Raw genomic sequence first — 19,760 nt, 5'->3', positions numbered from 1 at the left:
TAGGAAAGTATTTCAAGCATTTGTGCCTGTTGTTCAGTGGCAAACAAGGCTGGAGCCAGCGCTGTTTGTCCTGTCAGCTGGCCCAAAGCTTGGGAAAACAGCCGGGAAGGCAGTGGGAGACACCAGCTAAGCACCAGGGCTGAATTTGCACAGACCTGTGGAGAGTGGGAAAGGTGGAGCTGGTGCAGGCAGAGCCAGCAATGGGGTACCTGCATGTGCACCTCTGTGGGTACCCCTGGGGCTCCCTGGGATACCCCAGAAGATTGGGATTTTTCTACATGCAGGTGTTTCCCATCTGCTTTGAAATGCTGCTGGTAGGAAGTGAAAAGTATCAGTAAATTTGGGCAGTCACAGGAAAGAGGAGCAAAGGCAGAGTTAATGGAAACAGGCACCTTGGAAATCCTGGGCTTGAAAGCCCTGAAATTGCCTGCTGAGATTTGGGCTAGCTGTGCTCCCAGAGTGACGAGGTTACGGTGAACTCTCCAGTCTGCCTTTTGGAGGAAGGACACAGCTGGGGAGGCAGAGAGGAAAGAGGAGGCCAGGAGAGCTGCAGCAGCTCCAGGCGACACAGAGAGGAAGGAGGAGGCCAGGAGAGCTGCAGCAGCTCCAGGTCATGCAGAGAGGTGAGGAGGAGGCCAGGAGAGCTGCAGCAGCTCCAGGTCACTGTGTTTCCAGGCTCAGCAGGTCCCTGCCACATCCTGGAGCTCTCCTGTGGCTCCTGTTCAGTTTGGTTTCCCTGTGGCAGCTGTCACTATCCTGCATTCTCAAACCACCTGCCTGAGTTTCAAGGAAGTCATCCATATATTCAACAGGAATATCAATGTCCAGGAGCTGCTGAGATCACAGCAGCTAACACAGGGATTCTGCTGAGCTCTGCTCCCCCCACCACAGCTGGAGTTCCTCTTGGATGGGGTGCAGGGAGTTGTTTAAACTTCCCCTGGTCCTTTTGGGGTTCAGGTGTCCTGGGGTGGGCTCCCATCCCAGCTGCAGCACAGGATCCAGCCCAAGCATGCAGCACAGGGAGGACACTTGCTCCACATTTTTAAGCCAGAAGTGCCTCCTGAAATCAATACAAAAGGAGATTCCTCTGCAGCCTAGGGAGCACATTCTTCCCTGAGGCCTTCAAAGGAGCTGAGGAATCTAATTCCCACTAATTTGCTTTGAAAACACCAAGTTAAAATTGTAATTATGGCCTGGTGCCTTACTGCCGAGGGAAGACCCCAGCAGACTGCAGCTTCCTTGCTTCCCTAAGACATCAGTTTTGATGATTTATTAAGACTTACATTTTTAACAATATGATGTTGGTTAATGTTGGAAGATGTTCCTACAATTAATGAAAATTTCATAGACTGACTGGAGAAGAAAGAGACCATTTTATGTCCCCTACCAGATGGCCTAGACCAGCTGCTCACTTTTTTCTTTGAACTGTGATTCTAATGACTTCTCTGTCCTTTGAAGTCTGCTTAGAGCTGCTGAACCAGATGGATTTGCATGATAGTAGCAGTGCACGTCTAACAGAGGAGGACTTGTGCTATTTTCCCTCCTGGCCACTGCTGAATGCTGCAGTTGGGGGATTTGGAGGGGTGAGTAAACCGGGAATATTGCCAGGCACTGGCAAATGTATCTTGGTGCAACATCACTGGCTTCAGTGGAGTTATTCCCCAAACCCACAGTGTCCTCACCTAGCTATCAGCTGGTTTTGTTGCTTTACAACCCAAAGCCACAAAACCTGGGGCCTCACAAAGCAGGGGCTGCTCTCAGAATGCACATTTCAGCACCATTAAAAAAAAAAAAAAAGAGGAAAAGAAGAAGAAAAAAAAAAAAAGAGAAAAAGCTTTAAATATTTATTAGCAAGTTTTAAAAATAATAAATCACAAAATAAAAGGGTGACAAAAGAAACAAAACTGGAAAAGGTCCCCAAGTGTGGGTTTGGTAGGAATTTATGCAGAGTAGAGAAGCTGGGGAGGCAACACTGACATTCCTGGGTTTGAAATCTCAAATCAATAATGAAGGAGGCCACATCACTTTTTCACACTGCCTCCAGAGCACTCACAGGATCTCAAGCAGCTGCTCTCCCTGGAGCAATGTCCAGGCTGGGCTGGCACAGAGCTCTCTAAAATCTCTCAGGACTCTGATGATCCTTGTGGGTCCCTTCCAACAGGATATTCTGTCATTCTGTGAAAATCATCCCTGCACAATAACAGCATGCCTGGGGCTGTCTCTGCTCTGTGTTTTCCCATGCCTGCCTCACAGGCCTTTAGGGACTTTGAGGAACAAACAGCACAGGACAAATGGAACGATAAAGGGAAGCAGCAGAGCAATTACCCAGAACCAGCAGCCCAGGGCACAGAAGGACACCAAGGCCATGGCACTGGTGGCACAGAACGTACTGTTCTTACTCAGGGTGGTCAGTGTGATAGGGAAATGGAAGGAGGGTAAACCAGAGGTGAGGCTTTGCCTGGATGTGCCATGGAAAGCAGCGTGTCCTGCCCGGGAGCCCCCTGTTCCTTGCCAGGTGATGTGCCCAGTGTTGGCAGCAGCCTGTGTGCAGCAAGGCAGGAGCACTGGGCTGAGCCCTGCTGGAGTGAATGTCCCATCACCCAGGGCTTCCCAGGCCTTGGCTGCTGCCCCATCCTGTTCTCAGGGAATGTTAATTTGATGGTATCCATCAGCGAGATGTTAATGAGATCCCATCCCCTTAAGGGGAGCGGGTTCCTGTTCACAGCCACTGGTCCCGGTGTCCCCAGAGCTGTGTGAGGGCAGCATGTCCTGTGTCTGGCCTGAATGGGTACGGTCAGGGCTGGGACAGGGTATGGGACAGGAGCATCCTCTCACAGCACAGCATCTGATTTTGGTTTACAGCCATCAAATCCTCCATACCAGGCGAGCTTCACAATTGACACCGGGAAAACTTCTCCATGCACATTTCACAATTGACACCGGGGAAAACTTCTCCACCCTGGCACAGGCGGAGTCCCCGTCCATGGGGGGATTTAAAAGCCGCGTGGATGCGGCACTTGGGGACGCGGTCAGTGAGGGCCGGCTCGCTCTCGAGGGGCTGTCCCACCATGGGTGCCCCTGCGGTGGAACACGGCTGCCGTTCCCGGGGCTGTCCCACCATGGGTGACCCTGCGCTGGAACACGGCTGCCGTTCCCGGGGCTGTCCCACCATGGGTGACCGTGCGCTGGAACACGGCTGCTGTTCCCGGGGCTGTCCCACCATGGGTGCCCCTGCGCTGGAACACGGCTGCCGTTCCCGGGGCTGTCCCACCATGGGTGACCCTGCGCTGGAACACCGCTGCTGTTTCCGGGGCTGTCTCACAGGCGGGCGGGCACCGCCACCTGCCGCGGGCCCGGCCCGGCCCTGCCCGGCCCTCAGCACCGCCCGCCGGGCCCGCCGGGCCGCCGTAGCCGCGGCCGCCCCGGAAGGGCTCCGGTTGCCATAGCGGCGGGGCGGGGCGCGGGCCATGGCGGCGGCGGGGCCGGGGCATCCGGCGGAGCCGGGCGAGTCATCGGAGCCGGGCCCGGCCGCGTCTCAGGCCATGGCGGGTCCGGGGCAGCCCGCGGAGCCCGCGGAGCCGGGCCCGGCCGGGTCGCTGCGGCGCTGCCTGGCGCGGCTGGGCGCGCTGCGGGCCCGGCCCGACGGCGGCGGCCGCCGCACGGAGCTGCACCTGCTCTTCGACCAACTCATCTCCGAGAGCTGCGGGCCCGAGCCCCCGGCCGTGCCCTGCCCGCAGGTACCGCGGGATGGGCACCGGCACTGCCGCTGTGTCCGCGCGGGGAGCAGGAGCAGGAGGCGGCCGTGCCCGTGTGGGAGCGCACGTGTGCGGGGCTGGGCCGGGGCCGCTGTGGGGACGGCGTGCTGCGGCTGTGCCCATCGCTGTGCCCATCCCTGTGCCCGTCGCTGTGCCCATCCCTGTGCCATCCCCGTGTCCCCTCCTCGGGAGCCCCCAGGGTTCCAGCCCGCGTTCCCCCCGCTGCGGGCGGGATGTTCCCTCTGCCCACCTTCCCCCGTCCCTTCGCTGGCTCCTCGGTGCCTCTGAGCTCTGCTGCCCTGTGCCGAAGCTGCCGGGTGGAGATGTGGGTCACACCAATGGGTGGGACTCGGCAATTTTCATAGTCTGATGTTGGAGAAATAGTAATTTTTTAAACCTTAAAGCAAGCCCTTGAAAGCTGAGCAGTCTAGATGAGCCACATGGATGCTACTCCATTGGCAACACACAGTACTTCATTATTACACTGGTTTGTCTTCATTTCATTTCCAAAGCAGGCTTACTTTGCTCTTTGGAATTAATTGATTTTTGGACAGTACTGTTCTGTTCCTCGATCTAACTTGGTATATTTTCTTGAGCTGTTATTGCTGTCTTTGTAGTCCCTAAATAATAAGCTGAGGCTTTCACTTCCAGGATGTTTGTGCTGTGCTTGTCCAAGGCTGTCAGTCGGTTCTCCTTGATCAGGAACATCTTGTCAGCAAAGTCTGTCAGCTTATCCATCACTTACTCAACAGATACCAGGTAGGAAGAGTTTGGCCATGTCCCTCAATAAGCCAGGGGAACTCTGTCCTTTTCCAGGGCTGTGGAGCCAACCTTCAGGCAGAGTTTCTTGGATTTTTGCTGTATTACTTATTTTTGGGTAGCTGAGCCTCTGACCTGGCTTTAGCATGGTTCCTCGTAAAATCACCTCTCAGTCAGAAGTGATTCACAATGGGAAATAGTCTTGGTTTTAGGACACTTGTACAGATTTATCCATTCCTGGTCAGGTGTGATCTTTGCTGGTGTGTGATTTTAACAGCCAGATCACCCAAATCTCTGACCAGTTTCTCAGGGTTTATTGACTGCAGCAGTACAAGATGATATTTATCGTGTTTATCTTGACCTTTTCTGTTACAACAGGTGATGGTTGATGAGCAGAGCTTGAATTTCCTTCTCTCCTACTGCATCTCTGCTCTGAGGCAGTGCAGCTCCTGGACACATGTTGAAATTCTGCAAGCCTTAGCAGCTCTTGTTTACAATAATGGACCTAAGTGTCAGAAGGTGAGTTTACAAACAGAGAGAAAGTAACAACAAAAGTATTTGCACCACTGCAAAGTTGAATTTCAGTTGTATTTATTAATAATTATTATTCCATTGTGGAATACTGTGTACCTGCAGGCTGCAGCTGTTGGGATCACCATTAAATAAGGGCACAGGCTTAGCCTGCAGACCAACCACCCTGTGCCTCAGGCAGGGAGACCACAAGGAGCTTGAAATTGCACATAACTCCCCAGGCAGGCTCCAGAAATCCATCCTGTAACCAGATCAGGGCTTTTGCTCAGAGGCTCTCAGGTATCAATCCTGTGTGAGCTCCTCGTTGCTGCAGCTGACAGAGTTTGGAAAGCTGAATCCTCCTGCTGTCAGCAGCTCGTGGCAGCTTGCAGAGCAGTGTCTGCTGTTGGGCTGAGCATGGGGTGGTGATGCTCACAGCTTGGGAGCTGCCAGCTTGTGTGGGCTTGGAGCCCATGGAGTGGCAGCAGCTCGGTGCAGCAGTTGTTCCTAGCTCGGCTTCATGTCTGGGAGGAGAGCATAAACTGGGACTCAGCTGAACTGTGCTCAGCTCTGTCCTTTCCTAATACAGAGAGGACTTAAGGAATCAAGGTTTTCATGCTGTTTTTTGTATGCATAAATCTGTCTCTAGAATCTGAAATTGCAGCTGAGAATTTTTTAGGGTTTGTTTTACTTCTCATTATCATGCTTTGATTTTTGATTGGTAATGAATTCAATTAATTTCACCAAATCAGGTCTGCTCTGCCCATGGTGGTTATCAGTGGGTGACCTCTCCTTGTCCCAACTCATGATCCTTTCCTTATATTTTCTCTCCCCTGCCCATCTGAGGGGCAGTTTTGGTGGGCACCTGGTGTCCAGCCAGGCTCCAGCCACCTGCCATGATGTTTATCCCCAAAGCCCAGACCCAGGAGGCTGAGGGAGGAGCACTGACCCCTGATGGCTCTTGGTGCTTTGTTTTCAGTTCCTCCCGGACCTGCTGGGCACGGCTGGGCTCCTGCTGCAGCTCAGTGACCCTGCCCAGCCCGACGTGGAGCTCAGGAGGGCAGCCGTGCGCAGCATGGCCAACCTGTGTCTCAGGTGGGTACAGCCCTTGCCTGGGGGTTGCAGAGTGTGCATCTGCCAGCACAGTGCCACCAGGGTGTGGTGCATGAGTGGGAAATGCAGAGCTTTATCTGTGCACAAACCCCTAACTCTCAGTCCTCCAGAAACAACGTTACAGGGGTTCGTTTGGGGAAGAAAAGAAAAGCTTTGTGCTGTCTGGTTTTTCATGCAGAAGGTTTCCTTTTGTTCTTTGTGTGATAGAGCCGCCCCCTTTCCATCATCCATCCATCCATCCATCCATCCATCCATCCATCCATCCATCCATCCATCCATCCATCCCTTTCCATCCTCTGCAGGCTATCAGGGGGCTTGGGTGGGACTTTGTGTAACTTTATGAGCCTGTGGACAGACTATAAACCGACCTTGTGTCTCCTCCTGCTCTGATTTTAGTGTCCCTGGGCAGCCATACCTGGATGAGTCCTACAGAAGTGTCTGTTTTCAAACTTTCCTTAGTGTTCTGCAGTCTTCAAAAGCCACTGATGTGGATGACATCACTTTTTGCATGGTAAGTGTGAGTCTAATTGTCTAAAATACTTTAATTAGGAGGTTGTACTGCTGGAATATATGGAATTTGGAATGTTGTCGATTAGGACTTTGCTTTAATTGTCCATAATTTATCATATTACTGTCCCAATTGAGCAAAACTAACTGCCTTGAAAGATGCGAACCTGCAGCATTTTGGGAAGGAAAAGTAATAATAAAGTAATTTTATGTTTTCAGTTACTGCAAAGTGCACTGAAAGGTGTCCAGTCGCTTCTCAATGGTGGGAAGATGAAACTGATGCAAATTGACCAAATTGGAGCTCTGCTGGCAGTGTTAAAGGTAAATCCTTCAATCCACATGGGGGAAGAGGCAGCCCCTGGGAGGTTCCAGGTGCTGTTAAGTGGGAAACAGTAGAAGGTGAACAAGAGGGAGCAGAGAAGCCTGAATATGGGGGCAAATGGAGTGTGAGATGTTAGAGAAAAATATACTGAGTTTCTCTCACAGCATCTTCACTGCACTTCCCACTGCAGAATGTGAGAGGGAAATGGGGAAGATGGGGTTTTTTGGACCTACTTGAAATCCTTCTACATGTAGATGGATTTCAGATGTTGCACAGCTGAAAATGGGTGATTTCAGTAAATCTGTGCATGAGAAAAGCCAGAATGCTAACATTTGTGTTCCTGTTGCAGAAATGCATGTTCCATGGGCTGCCAGGACTGAGCATAGAGGTGCCCACAGCCCTGTACCCTGCTCCCTTACCTCAGTATGATAAAAGGTCACCTGCCAAGCAGGAGCACTCAGAACCAGCCACCTCTAAGCAGACAGGGGTAAGCTGGGCTGCTCCTGTTCTCCAGCCTGTTTGTTGTGTTGTGTCTTACCTCTCATGGTACTGGTGGCTCTTCACGTCCTGAGCGTGTGGCACATTTCATTCTTTGCTTCAAAGGTGATGATTACAAATTCTGCACTGAGTAAAATTGCTTTGGGAACTCAGGTGACAGGGACAAATGGCTCTGCAGGGCTTGGCTTCCCTCAGTTAAGCTCTGTGCAACAATTATTCATCCAGAGCCAAGAATTCCTGGCCTGCAGGCACGGGATTGATGTGTGCAAACTCGCCAAAGCTTTTGATTTTATAAGTCACGTTTTCTCTCCTAACACTTGCACAATTGTTTGACTCTTTCTTAGGGAAGTCAAGTTCATTTGAGACTGATTTCTTGCCTCATCTGTTCTGCTCAATCCTTTTACAGGTTATTTTTTAACGTGTGAATACTTTGGATTACTGATTATCTGAAAGACATAAGAGAAAATGAGGTTATCTAGTCATGCTGACTTGTTTTTATTTTGGTGCTGAAAAGGAAGGTTACTTAGTGTTACCTACTGTAAATCTGAAAGAACTACAGAAGTATTTAGTGTTGTTCTTTAATCACTTTTGTGTGAAATATGATTTTTAGCTAAAAGTTTCCTTGGATATATTTTGCTTTAGGGATGAAGAAGCCAAAGGTTAGGTTTTGAGACTATTCAGTTATAAACTGTTTAGTTAGGTATTACTGAAATTTTGTGCCTGTTGCTACTAATAAGCAGAATATAAAAACTCAGGTACTGAAGAGTGACTGTGTAGAGTATTGCAGAGACATGTAACTGCACTTATGTATTCATTAAACATTGACTAAAAAAATCAATTTTTTTGTCTTAGAGCCGAAGAAAAAAGTGCAAAGGGAAACAAAAGAAGGGAGAGTTTGGGGAAGAAGGAAGAGAAGATTCAGGAGATGCAGGAGAAGAGTCGGTGCTGGGAGCAGCCATGGTGAAATTGCAGCTGGGGGATGTGCAGAGCAGCCCTTGCCCTCAGCCTCGTGTGTCAGATGTGTGTGCTGGGAAGGACCCCCCGAGCTGGCAGCCCTGCAAACGCCTCAGCAGCAGCGAGTCAGAGTTCTCTGACACTGAGGGAGGAATACAGAGCAAAGTGAGGTGATTGCTGTGCTCATAAACACACAGAGCAGTGCCATGGGTTCATACAGAGCAAAGGGAGGTGATGCTGTGCACATAAACACATGGATCCACAGAGCAGTGCCATGGGTTCATACAGAGCTAAGGGAGGTGATTGCTGTGCTCATAAACACACAGAGCAGTGCCATGGGTTCATACAAAGCAAAGGGAGGTGATGCTGTGCTATAAACACACAGAGCAGTGCCATGGGTTCATACAGAGCAAAGGGAGGTGATGCTGTGCTGTAAACACACAGAGCAGTGCCATGGGTTCATACAGAGCAAAGGGAGGTGATGCTGTGCACATAAACACATGGATCCACAGAGCAGTGCCATGGGTTCATACAGAGCTAAGGGAGGTGATTGCTGTGCTCATAAACACACAGAGCAGTGCCATGTGTTCATACAGAGCAAAGGGAGGTGATGCTGTGCTCATAAACACACAGAGCAGTGCCATGGGTTCATACAGAGCTAAGGGAGGTGATTGCTGTGCTCATAAACACACAGAGCAGTGCCATGTGTTCATACAGAGCAAAGGGAGGTGATGCTGTGCTCATAAACACACAGAGCAGTGCCATGGGTTCATACAGAGCTAAGGGAGGTGATTGCTGTGCTATAAACACACAGAGCAGTGCCATGTGTTCATACAGAGCAAAGGGAGGTGATGCTGTGCTGTAAACACACAGAGCAGTGCCATGGGTTCATACAGAGCTAAGGGAGGTGATTGCTGTGCTATAAACACACAGAGCAGTGCCATGGGTTCATACAGAGCTAAGGGAGGTGATTGCTGTGCTCATAAACACACAGAGCAGTGCCATGTGTTCATACAGAGCAAAGGGAGGTGATGCTGTGCACATAAACACATGGATCCACAGAACCCTTCCACACCATCCTTTGTTCTTCAGCAAAACTGCTGAGGGAGTCACTTTCCCTTTTGATTTATGAGATGGTACGAGAAAATTGGAAGGCAATAATTTGTGTTGGTTTGGAAGTAAATTCGTTCTTCCTCTTCCTGTTCTTGGTCTAAAAGATTTCCTCTCACAGCCAGCCACTAATACACATGAAAGAGGTGGAGCCCACCCCTTGTCCCTGCGGTTCTCATTAATCTTTTTGTTTGTGTTTAAGGTCTTACCAAGCCAATGTTCGCCAAGGGGCTCTGGCCTGTTTCCTCTCCACTATCAAGTCAATAGAAAAGAGAGTTCTGTATGGCTACTGGTCAGCATTTGTTCCTGATGCCCCTGGTATTGGCAGCCCCCAGTCTGTGTCCCTGATGACTATTGCTCTGAAGGACCCTTCTCCAAAGGTGAGGCACTTCTGAGTACAAAAAGTCTTCTGTTTTCCCCCTTTAATCTTAGGAGTTGTCTTCTCTGGCCCTCAGTAAGTATTCGGCTACTACCCAAGAAACAAATAGGAAGTGTTGGCTAAGGAAACAAAGAATTGGTTCTGTATTGCCTAAACTTATGAAAAAAGATAGCTGGTGTTGAATTTTCTCTTTCTACAGAGGACTTAATACATTTTAAAATTCTTCTGCTCAAAGGAGGTGCTAAAAGGTATCACAAATGTTTTATCATTTCAGACACGTGCCTGTGCCCTTCAAGTCCTCTCAGCCTTCCTGGAAGGTTCTAAGCAGTTCCTGTCTGTGGCTGAAGATGCCAATGACCACAAGAGAGCTTTTACTCCCTTCTCTGTCACCATTGCCTCCAGCATCCGGGAGCTGCACCGCTGCCTGCTGCTGGCCCTGGTGGCAGAGTCCTCCTCCCAGACACTCACACAGATAATCAAGGTACCTGCAGATGTGCCACATGCTCCCACTGATCTCTAGATTATGTCCTGAAGAAAGACTGCACAGAACTGCTGTGAGATGTGAGGTGGTGGTGGTGACTGACAGATCTTTGTCATCTCACAGGAGTTCACTGACTGAGTCATCCTGCAGAATCACTGAATGGTTTGGGTTGGAAGTGACCTTAAAGATCACCTTGTTTCAATCCCCTGCTGTGGGCAGGGACACCTTTCATTAGACCAGATTCCTCAGAGTTCCATCCAGAGTCTGGGGGTTTCTTTTCTCTTCAGTACAGGTCTCTTTTTTCTGCATTTTTTAGTCTTTTTGGAGCTGAATGAGCGTATAAAATGATTCTGAAGACTCACATTGACTTCAAAACTGGAATCCAAGTTGACAAATCCTTCCATGGGCTATCAAAATTCCTTGGTCTTTGTGCCACCTCACAGGAGTTAAATCCTTGTTCTTAGGAACCAAGTTTGTATCCAGTGTTCACACAGCAGATAATTGGGGTGGCTTTTTTCAGTGCCCTCAGATAATGAGCTTCCTGAGTGACCCAAATTACAAATGTAAAAGCAGACCTGTTGGAGGCCAGGCTGACATTGTAACCAGCCCCTCTTTCTCTGTTTCAGTGCCTTGCAAACTTGGTTTCCAATGCACCCTACAGCAGATTGAAACCCGGGCTGCTTACCAGGGTGTGGAACCAGATCAAGCCCTACATCTCTCACAAAGGTTTGCATTCTCTCTGCTGTATTCCTTCCCTCCTCTGTGCTCCATAATTCAAAATTCAGAGGCAGTGGATGGCTATATGTTATAATCTATCTGAGGGAGGACGCTGGGCCTTCAGTGAGGTTCTAATGGATTTGTTTTGCTTTCTCTTCTCCCCCCATTGTCTCTTGCAGACGTCAACGTTCGAGTTTCCAGCCTCACCCTGCTGGGGGCAATCGTGTCAGCGCAGGCCCCTCTGCCAGAGGTGCAGCTGCTCCTGCAGCAGCCCGGCTCCTCAGGGCTGGGCAGCAGCGGCAGTGCCACCCCTGGGCGCGAGCAGTGGAGGAAGGCAGTGCCCTGGGCAGGGGAGAGCCCTGCAGGCTGTGCCCCCCCCGAGCCCTGCTGGCTGCTGTGCCTGTGCGTGTCCCTGGTGGTCCTGCCCCGGGAGGATTCCTGCTCTGACAGTGATGCCAGCTTCCCCTCCCTGGGCAGCGTCTACGAGCCGTGCCCCCTGCGCCTGGAGGCCCTGCAGGTGGGAGGGCAGCTCCTGCCTCCACCCAGTGCCCCCTCACTCGTGGGGTCCCTTTGCTCCCTGCTCCCTCAGGAGATCTCTCACTGGTTGCTGCTGCAGTGGGGCTGAGCTGCTGTGGCTCAAGGAGAAACGTTCTGGTCCCATGGTCACAGCGTGACTGTCCCACTGCAAACATGCTGCAGTGAGTTCATCTGCCTGGGATTTTACACTGCAAACCTGCTGCAGCAGGTTCATCTGCCTGGGATTTTACACTGCAAACCTGCTGCAGTGAGTTCATCTGCCTGAGATTTTACACTGCAAACCTGCTGCAGCAGGTTCATCTGCCTGGGATTTTTTATCTTCTGTATTTTTTTCAATATTATGTGGGGGTGTGTGCTGGCAGACTGTGAGTCTTCCCCATGCAAACTCCTCCATAGAGAATCCAAATGAAAGTTTTGGTGGGGAAGAGCCCTGCAGTCAGAGAACAGCCAGCAAGGAGCTATGGAGTGACTCAGGGAGTAGCTGTGAATGCTGAGGCTTGGCTTTGTTTTAATTCATGTAGCCACAGCAAAGGGTAAGATTTTGGAACATGCCTCCCAAGAAGTCTCACTTTTTTTCTGGAACAGTAAATATTTGTGAAATCCAGCTTCACAGAGGGCAGCAGCAGTGTTACAGGAGGCACAGAATGTCTTGCTCTCAGTTTTTTTGGCTACAGGAGCCCTCACTTACACTAAATAATTCATGGCCTTGCTACCTGATCGTGCTTCTGTGGCTCTTCTTTGAGCAATAAAATGGAACAGGGAGGCTTTTAATCAGCTCTGGTATTCCAGAAGTTGTGCTGCAAGGTGTATCTGTTACATCAGAGCTCAGTATATGGTGCCAGGGCTGATTAGCCCATTAACATCATTTCAGTGTGTAGTTGGGCTATTTTGGGTAAACAGAAGGAAGAAATGCTGAATGGGATTTCTTTTGTCTGTGTTTAGGTGTTGGCCCTGCTTGTGAAAGGTTATTTCCCTGTGGCTCAGAGCTATTTCCTGGGGCTTGGAGAAGTGGCTTGCAGATGCATGGAAGAAATGGATCCATCCATTCAGCTTCATGGAGCCAAGGTAAGAGCAGGAGACACGTCACCATTGTGTTACCAAGTCAGTTTTATCTGTCTGGGTGCTTTGCAAATGCAGATGAGTGGTGCTGAATATTCACAGCATCTGTAAGTGTGATACAGAAATGCAGTACCCTGACACTTTGAGAAATGCACCCTCAGCTTCCAGTCTTGAAGTCTCAGCAGAATTTTGTGGCTCTGCTGAGTCACCAGGAAGCTTGGGAAGTGCAAGGACCACAGCACTGGTGCTTCCCTGGCTGAGCATCAGCTGGGGCAGGGACCTGACTCTGTGACCCAAAGATTTCCTCTTTGTGCAGTGGTTTGTTATGCTGTGCTTGCTGGAGAGTTTATGTAGGAAAGGCTTTTCCTCTAATTCCAGTCATAGCAGGGACAGCACAGCCCAAACCAGCACTGAACCTTTTCTTTTTGTTCCCTGGGTGAGTGGGTGCAGGTTCTGTAGCTCCATGGGTCACCCCTGATGAAAACCCCCTTGCTTTTTGTTGTCTGCAGCTTCTGGAGGAGCTGGGCACGGGTGTCCTGCAGCAGCACAAGCCTGACTCCCCCACTGCCCCCGAGCAGAGGGTGCCTGTCAGCGTGGTGAGTGTGAGATTCCCCCTCCCTGAGCTCCTGGCCTGCCCTCTGCACAGTGCCTGGCACACACACAGACAATGCAGGGAGGCAGGAGGGGACTCGGGCTGCAGCTCTGTGGGTGCCACTGTGGACAGTGTCTGGAGCCTTCTGCAGTCACTTGGCACTCGTTCCTGTCTGTGGACAGATGTCTTGGGGTTTATTTCTTTTACATGATGTTAACCTGTGACTTTGCCTCTCCTCTTCCCAACTCTTGCTGTAGCCCAGAGCTGGAAGAACAGCACTGATTTTGTGTGTGTCCTTACAGCTGCATAAAACTTTCAGAATTTTGGTGAATTTGCGTTGCTAAAGTGCCAACCTGGTCACAAGTACAGAGAGAGTGGCCAGCACCACAATATAAGTGAATTTAGAGAAATTCATTATCTGTTTGTTGGCTGAGTTTGCAGAAGCTGAGTAATTTGGGCCTGTTTAAGTCTTCCTTCTGTGAGCAGGAGACAAGCTTCAAAATTTCTTTGGCTCATGCTAAGTTTTGAGCCTACAAGACAGGAAATGTGTTCAGTAGCATCAGGTTCCTGTTACTTGCTATGAATGTAAATTGTCAGGCAAATGAAAACACTCAGCTGTGTGGATTCAGGAGTGGGATTGCAACTCTATTTAAAGCAGTGTAAATTTCAGCATGTGATGATCATCTTTAAGACAAGAAGTGAGGCTTAATTGCTGAGTTTAGAGGATAAACCTGGCTGCTTGTCCTGCAGGTTGTGACCTTCTGGACAATGATGTTGAACGGGCCCTTGCCTGGCACCCTGCAGAACTCCCCCCATGCCACTCTCCAGACAAGTGCCTGTGATGCCCTGTCCTCTATCTTACCAGAGGCCTTCAGCCTGCTGCAGGTAGGAGAAAACACCTTTGCCTGTGGTGCTTTCACCTTTGAGGCTTTGTCCTTGTCCACCTGGTTACAGTAGTGTAAAGCCTTTGAAAACTTGCCAGGAGAAAGTAAGAAAGTAAGAAAGAAAGAAAGAAACCTTCCCCGTTTTTATTTTTCTTTCTGAACGTTGTGACTGTTGGAGGCTGGAAAGGTCAGTGTTGGGAGTAATCAGCCTGTCAGAACAATTAACTGTGGGTCACAGCAGCTGTTTGGCCCTGCCATGAACACCCAGCCTTGGCAGTGATGCACAGGAGATGGAGGACAAGGATTTCGTGGCACGAGGGAGAGCTGAGGCATTGTTATTCTGCTGATTAATCCTTTGAAGAGCTAGCTGAGCCAATAGCCAGGGCCTGATGTTGTGCACCCATTTGCATGTGTGCTTTTTTCCCTTTGCAACATGAAATATGCTTCTAAACATGAAAGCCTTGGCAGTGGATCCCCCCTGCATTGTGCAGCTCCTTCTGTGTCACTGTGCCCTTGCTGGGGAGTGCTCTGCCAGATCTCATTTGCCCAGGAATTGCTGCTCCAGCAGTATCTCTGGAATTCTCCAAGTACAGCGTGTACTTCACCCCCATGTACTTTGATCCCATTCCCTCTCCTGTCCCTGTGGCCAAGTGGGGTCAAGCCAGTGCCCACTGTGACCTTCTGTCATGGGCTGGTGAGCTGACAACCTGGCCAGGCTGAGCTCACCCTGTCCTGGTTAACCAGGGGCACAGAGGGAGGGGAGGCAGGGGCAGCCCATCCTCTGAGTTAGCCCTGATGGGCCATTCCTGCAGCTGGGGATGAGAGCAATACTCTGATTTCCTTCTTGTTCTTGCCCAACAGCAGAGATCTGTGTGCTGGAGGCATTCCTGTTTCCTGGAGTCACTGCTCAATTCACTTTACCCAGAGCATGCTCTGAGTGGAGGCTCCTGCAGACACAGGGAGTTTGAGAGAATTTGTGTGTCCCTGTGGGGCAGAGCTCCCTCAGCCCCCCTCTGCCACTGCTGCTCCTCTTGCAGGGTGACAGAGACCCTCTGTGTCACCTTGCAGGGTGACAGAGATCCTGTGTGTGTGTCACCTTGCTGGCAGATCCTGTGTGTCACTTTGCTGTTCCTCTTGCAGGGTGACCAGCAGATCCTGTGTGTCACTTTGCTGCTGGGCCTGAACCACAGTGAGAACCCCCTGGTGAAAGCTGCTGCTGCCCGTGCCCTGGGAGTGTACATCCTCTTCCCGTGCCTCAGGCAGGTCAGAGCCAGCCCATCCCTTCTTCTGAGCCACTCTCTGATGAGCCACAAGATGTGGGACATGGGTTTGTTTGCAGTTAATTCACCTTGCTTTCAGCCTGTAGTGTGTTTGTAGTTCTCCTTACTGGCTCCAGGCCTGCTCTTCCTTTGAGAGCAGAATCAGTGCAGCTTTAGGAAGGGAGGGAAAGGAGAGAGGTCAGGATCCTCCCAGGCTCTCAGGGGTGGGAGCTGGCTGGGTGGGTTGGCACAGAGGAGCTGCAAGAGGTGAGGGGGAGCTGGGGTGAAGGGAACAGCTCTGCAGTGCTCTGGGGAGTTTGGTGTTGGACTCAATCCTTGAGATCTTTTCCAACCTCCAGGATTCTATGATTCTAACAAGTTTTTAATGGGAAGCCTTCAGTTTTGCTTAAAACTAAGAAATAAAGCTTATTTGGAGGGGGAAAAAAAAGGATATTTGAAAATATCATCTTAACTTGGCTGAGCTGGAAGATTAGTTTTTACAATGTAACTTTTAAGTGAATAATTTTAATAAAAAAATATGCAGTGGCTGACTTTGGAGTTTAATTCCAAAATATTTTGAAAGAAAATCCTTTACCGTAGGCACGTGTAATGTGCCATAGAAGAGAAGATTAGGCAGGCAGCTCAACAGGGAGTCTGGAGAAGCAATTACTTAAGAGTGGGATTTGATGGGTATAAGGTTGGCAGTCCATGTAATTATGTTAAAATCCAAAGTAACTGAATCACCAATGGAATTAAATAATCCATAGAAGCTTTTCAGCAGCAGCTACCCAAGAGTGGTGGACTTGGTCAGCATTCAGGCTTGGGCTGTTAATTAAAGGTCAGGCAAAGCTGCAGGCAGCACCATGAGCTCATTAGAAGGTGTCACCTGGAAGAGTAAATGAGCAGAGCTGGTCTCTCTCCCCTTTTCCCTGGAAAAAGCAGAGTGTGTTACTAAGAGAATCACCTGTGTTTTGAGGGCTGTGTGACTTCTTGCTTTGGCAGGATGTGATGTTTGTGGCAGACACAGCAAATGCCATCCTGAACTCCCTCCATGACAAATCTCCCAACGTCCGTGCCAAGGCAGCCTGGTCCCTGGGCAACCTGACAGACACCCTGATCATCAACATGTACGTGGCACCCCTGCCCTGTGTGGGCAGATTGTCTGTGGAAAGGGGGCTCAGGCACTGGGGGGCTGCCCAGGGGGGCTTGGAGTGCCCATCCCTGCAGGTGGCACTCAGGGCTCTGGGCTGGGGACAAGGTGGGCATCAGGCACGGCTCGGACTCGATGCTCTGGGAGGGCTTTTCCAACCAAAATGATCCTTAACATAAAAAAACCCTGAATTTTGGCTTGGATCCTCCTTTTTAACCACCCTCTGCCTGTGTCTCTGCCAGCGTGGGACACTGAGCATCCTGTACTCACACCTTCCACTATCCCAGCTTGCTCCAAGCCCTGTCCAGCCTGGCCCTGGACATTTCCAGGGATGGGGCAGCCACAGCTGCTCTGGGCACCCTCACAGGGATCAGTTATTATCTAATATCTGATCTAAACCTACTCATTTTGAAGCCATTCCCCCTTGTCACTCAAAGGAGACACTCTTTAAAACTTTTCACTTTTCAGTTTTCCATTTCTTGTGTGTTGCTTGGTGTAATTACATGATTCCTTTACTTCCAACATAACACAAGTAAAATTAATAAATATTTAACCCTTCCTCAAGCCAGAGACTGAGGGAAGCCCAACCTACTGTTACATTTTTAACAGGAAAATAGTTATCATATATTCCTGCTGCAGAATTGCCCCTGAGAGCCATTCCTTGCCCTCTGTTTTTTATTACAGATTTAACCATTGCTAACCAGCTTTCTTGCATTGATAGTTTGGTTTTAAATTAATAAACATAGTGGTCACATGCAGAAAGGTCTGCCTTACATATTAGCCCTCTGAAGAGTGAAGGTTGTTCACGGGCCTTTATAAAGGGGGGTATCACATCTGTGATGTGGGGATGGAGCAGCCCAGCTGGGTGTTCACAGGGGGATTTCTCCTGCCAGGGAAACCATGGGCCAAAGCTTCCAGGAGGAGCTCTCTGATGTCCTGCTGCTGAAATTGCTGCGCTCTGCCACAGAGGCATCCAAGGACAGAGACAAGGTAAGGCTGGGGGAATAGGGTGGGCTTGGTGGAGCTAATTAACCCTGCATTGAAAACAGAACAGGAAAAAGGCACCGGTTACTTTAGGTCTCTGTGCCCCAGTGTTTGAGGGCAGCTGCAGCTCAGACCCTCCCCTCAGGGCTGGTGTTCAGGGTTCCTGTGTTGTTTGAGTTGCAGGGAATTTGACTGGGCTTCTCCACAGTGCAGGGGGGTTTGGCTTGGTTTGTGGCCCTTTGCAGAGAATGATCTTTCTGGTGGCATTTAGGAAGACCCAGTGTGACTCCAGCTGTGCTCCTTGCTGGCTCTGAGATGATTTCACAGCAGGCTTCAAATCAAACCTTGTGATGAACAGAGGGGTTTTTGTGTGTTCCAGGTGAAGAGCAACGCTGTGCGTGCCCTTGGGAACGTGCTGCATTTCCTGCAGCCCTGCCACGTGGCCAACCCCAGGTTCAGGGAGGCCATCGAGGAGGCCCTGCAGGCCCTGATTGCCACGGTGGGCAGCGAGGCCACCATGAAGGTGCGCTGGAACGCCTGCTACGCGCTGGGCAACGTCTTCAGGAACCCTGCCCTGCCTCTGGGTGAGAGCCTGTCCCCTGCCCCGGCTGCTGTGCTCTGGGGGCTGAGCACATCCTCATCTGTGCCCTTGGGGCTGAGCACATCATCATCTGTGCTCCTGTGGGCTGAGCACATCAGCATCTGTGCTGCCCCTGGGGTGGAGAAGGAGGGGGGAAGCCAAGGGAGCTGAGTTTGCTGTCACAGCTCTCCCAGGGCTCTGCCCAGTGGAACAGACTCAGCTCCTTCAGTGCCAGGGCAGGGGTAACTGCTGTGTTCAGCTGGGTCTGTCATGTCAGGAAACAGTGGGATTACAGATGTGAATAAATGCTCTTGTAAAACTTCAGGAGATTAACTGTTTTAACTAATATTTCATTTCATAACCCTCGATTCTCCCATTTAAACCACAATAAATTCAATGAGCGTCAGCCCATTAAATATTCAGGAGACGTGTATAGTTTTGCATGTTTTGGCTGATTAAGAAAGGGGTTTTTTTTTATTATTTTTTTTCAGGAGAGGCTCCTTGGGCCACGCAAGCTTTCAGCGTCCTTTCCTCCGTAGTCAAGTCGTGCAAGAACTTCAAAGTGCGGATCAAGTCGGCCATGGCGCTGTCCATCCCCAGCAGGAGGGAGTGCTACGGCTCCACCGAGCAGTTCTGCCACATCTGGAGCGCCCTGGTGGTGGCCCTGCAGAGGAGCGAGGACACCGAGGACTTCCTGGAGTTCAAGTACAGCTCCAGCCTGCGGAGCCAGCTGTGCCAGGCCCTGCTGCACCTGCTGCAGCTGGCCAGGGCCTCGGACCTGCCCCTGCTGGGCAGCAGCCTGCGGGAGCACGGCCACGCCATCCGGCCCTGCGTGCTGCAGTACCTGAGCTCCCCGGGCCAGCAGGGTGGCACGGGGGCACACCCAGAGCCGGGGCACAGGCAGAGAGCGCTGCAGGGAGCCATCGAGCACCTCAGTGCCCTGGAGAGAGAGCTGCAGGGCAAGGCCAGGCTCAGAGTGTCCCTGTTCCTGGAGGATGTCCTGACACACCACACCGGTGCCACCGAGCTGGCGGAAGCTTGAGGGAGATGAAACCCACCCCAGTGACCAAATGTTCCACGGGGAGCACAGAGCTGTGTTCCCTTGCACAGGACATCCAGAGGAAAAGTTTCCTGCTGCTGATATTAAGTATTTTGTTCCAGACTTTGTTAATAATGCCTCTAGGACTTCTTTTTTATATTATTACTATTTTTTATTGTTGTGTTTGGGGAACTCTGCCCTCCTGGGGCAGGTTTGTGCACTTTGCTGTCACAGCGTCTCCGCTTGGAAAACAAACGCCTTTTCCTCCTCTGTGTGTTTTATAAAGCTGCCTGTTCCCTCAGCTTATCTCAAAGCATTTTCTTCCCATTGCTGCAGGATCCAGAATCGTGTTTGTAAAGCAGGGGGCTGGAAGGATTTTGTTTTTCAGAGCACTGCAAATGTTGTCACTCTTGTGTTCCTGCAATAAACCCAAATATGCCAATATTTGAAGAATAGCTTAGAGCAAACAGCCTTTGCCTTTAGCTGTCTGTGTTCCCAGTGCTGTACACCTGGCCTGAGCCTCCCTGCTGCCTCCACTCATCCTTCTTCCTAAAAAATCACAATTCCTTCT

At 50.6% G+C, this 19,760-nt stretch overlaps 1 protein-coding gene across 1 annotated transcript; it reads left to right on the top strand.

Annotated features, from left to right (window-relative positions):
- Positions 1-3,621: 3,621 nt before the first annotated feature.
- On the top strand, positions 3,622-19,644 carry HEATR6 (HEAT repeat containing 6). The gene is made up of 20 exons (XM_063173754.1): positions 3,622-3,737; positions 4,407-4,514; positions 4,893-5,033; positions 6,004-6,119; positions 6,534-6,648; positions 6,864-6,965; positions 7,316-7,453; positions 8,317-8,588; positions 9,731-9,908; positions 10,182-10,388; positions 11,015-11,114; positions 11,285-11,622; positions 12,585-12,707; positions 13,211-13,297; positions 14,044-14,178; positions 15,318-15,440; positions 16,439-16,563; positions 17,480-17,576; positions 17,950-18,154; positions 18,642-19,644. Exons 3-20 carry the CDS (start codon positions 4,896-4,898, stop codon positions 19,190-19,192), a joined length of 3,150 nt encoding a protein of 1,049 aa, XP_063029824.1. The 5' UTR covers positions 3,622-3,737; positions 4,407-4,514; positions 4,893-4,895; the 3' UTR covers positions 19,193-19,644.
- The last annotated feature ends 116 nt before the right edge of the window (positions 19,645-19,760 follow it).

The sequence above is a fragment of the Melospiza melodia genome, chromosome 21 (assembly GCF_035770615.1).
Source record: "Melospiza melodia melodia isolate bMelMel2 chromosome 21, bMelMel2.pri, whole genome shotgun sequence".
Classification (NCBI taxonomy): domain Eukaryota; kingdom Metazoa; phylum Chordata; class Aves; order Passeriformes; family Passerellidae; genus Melospiza; species Melospiza melodia.
This window is presented reverse-complemented; position numbering and strand designations above follow the sequence as displayed.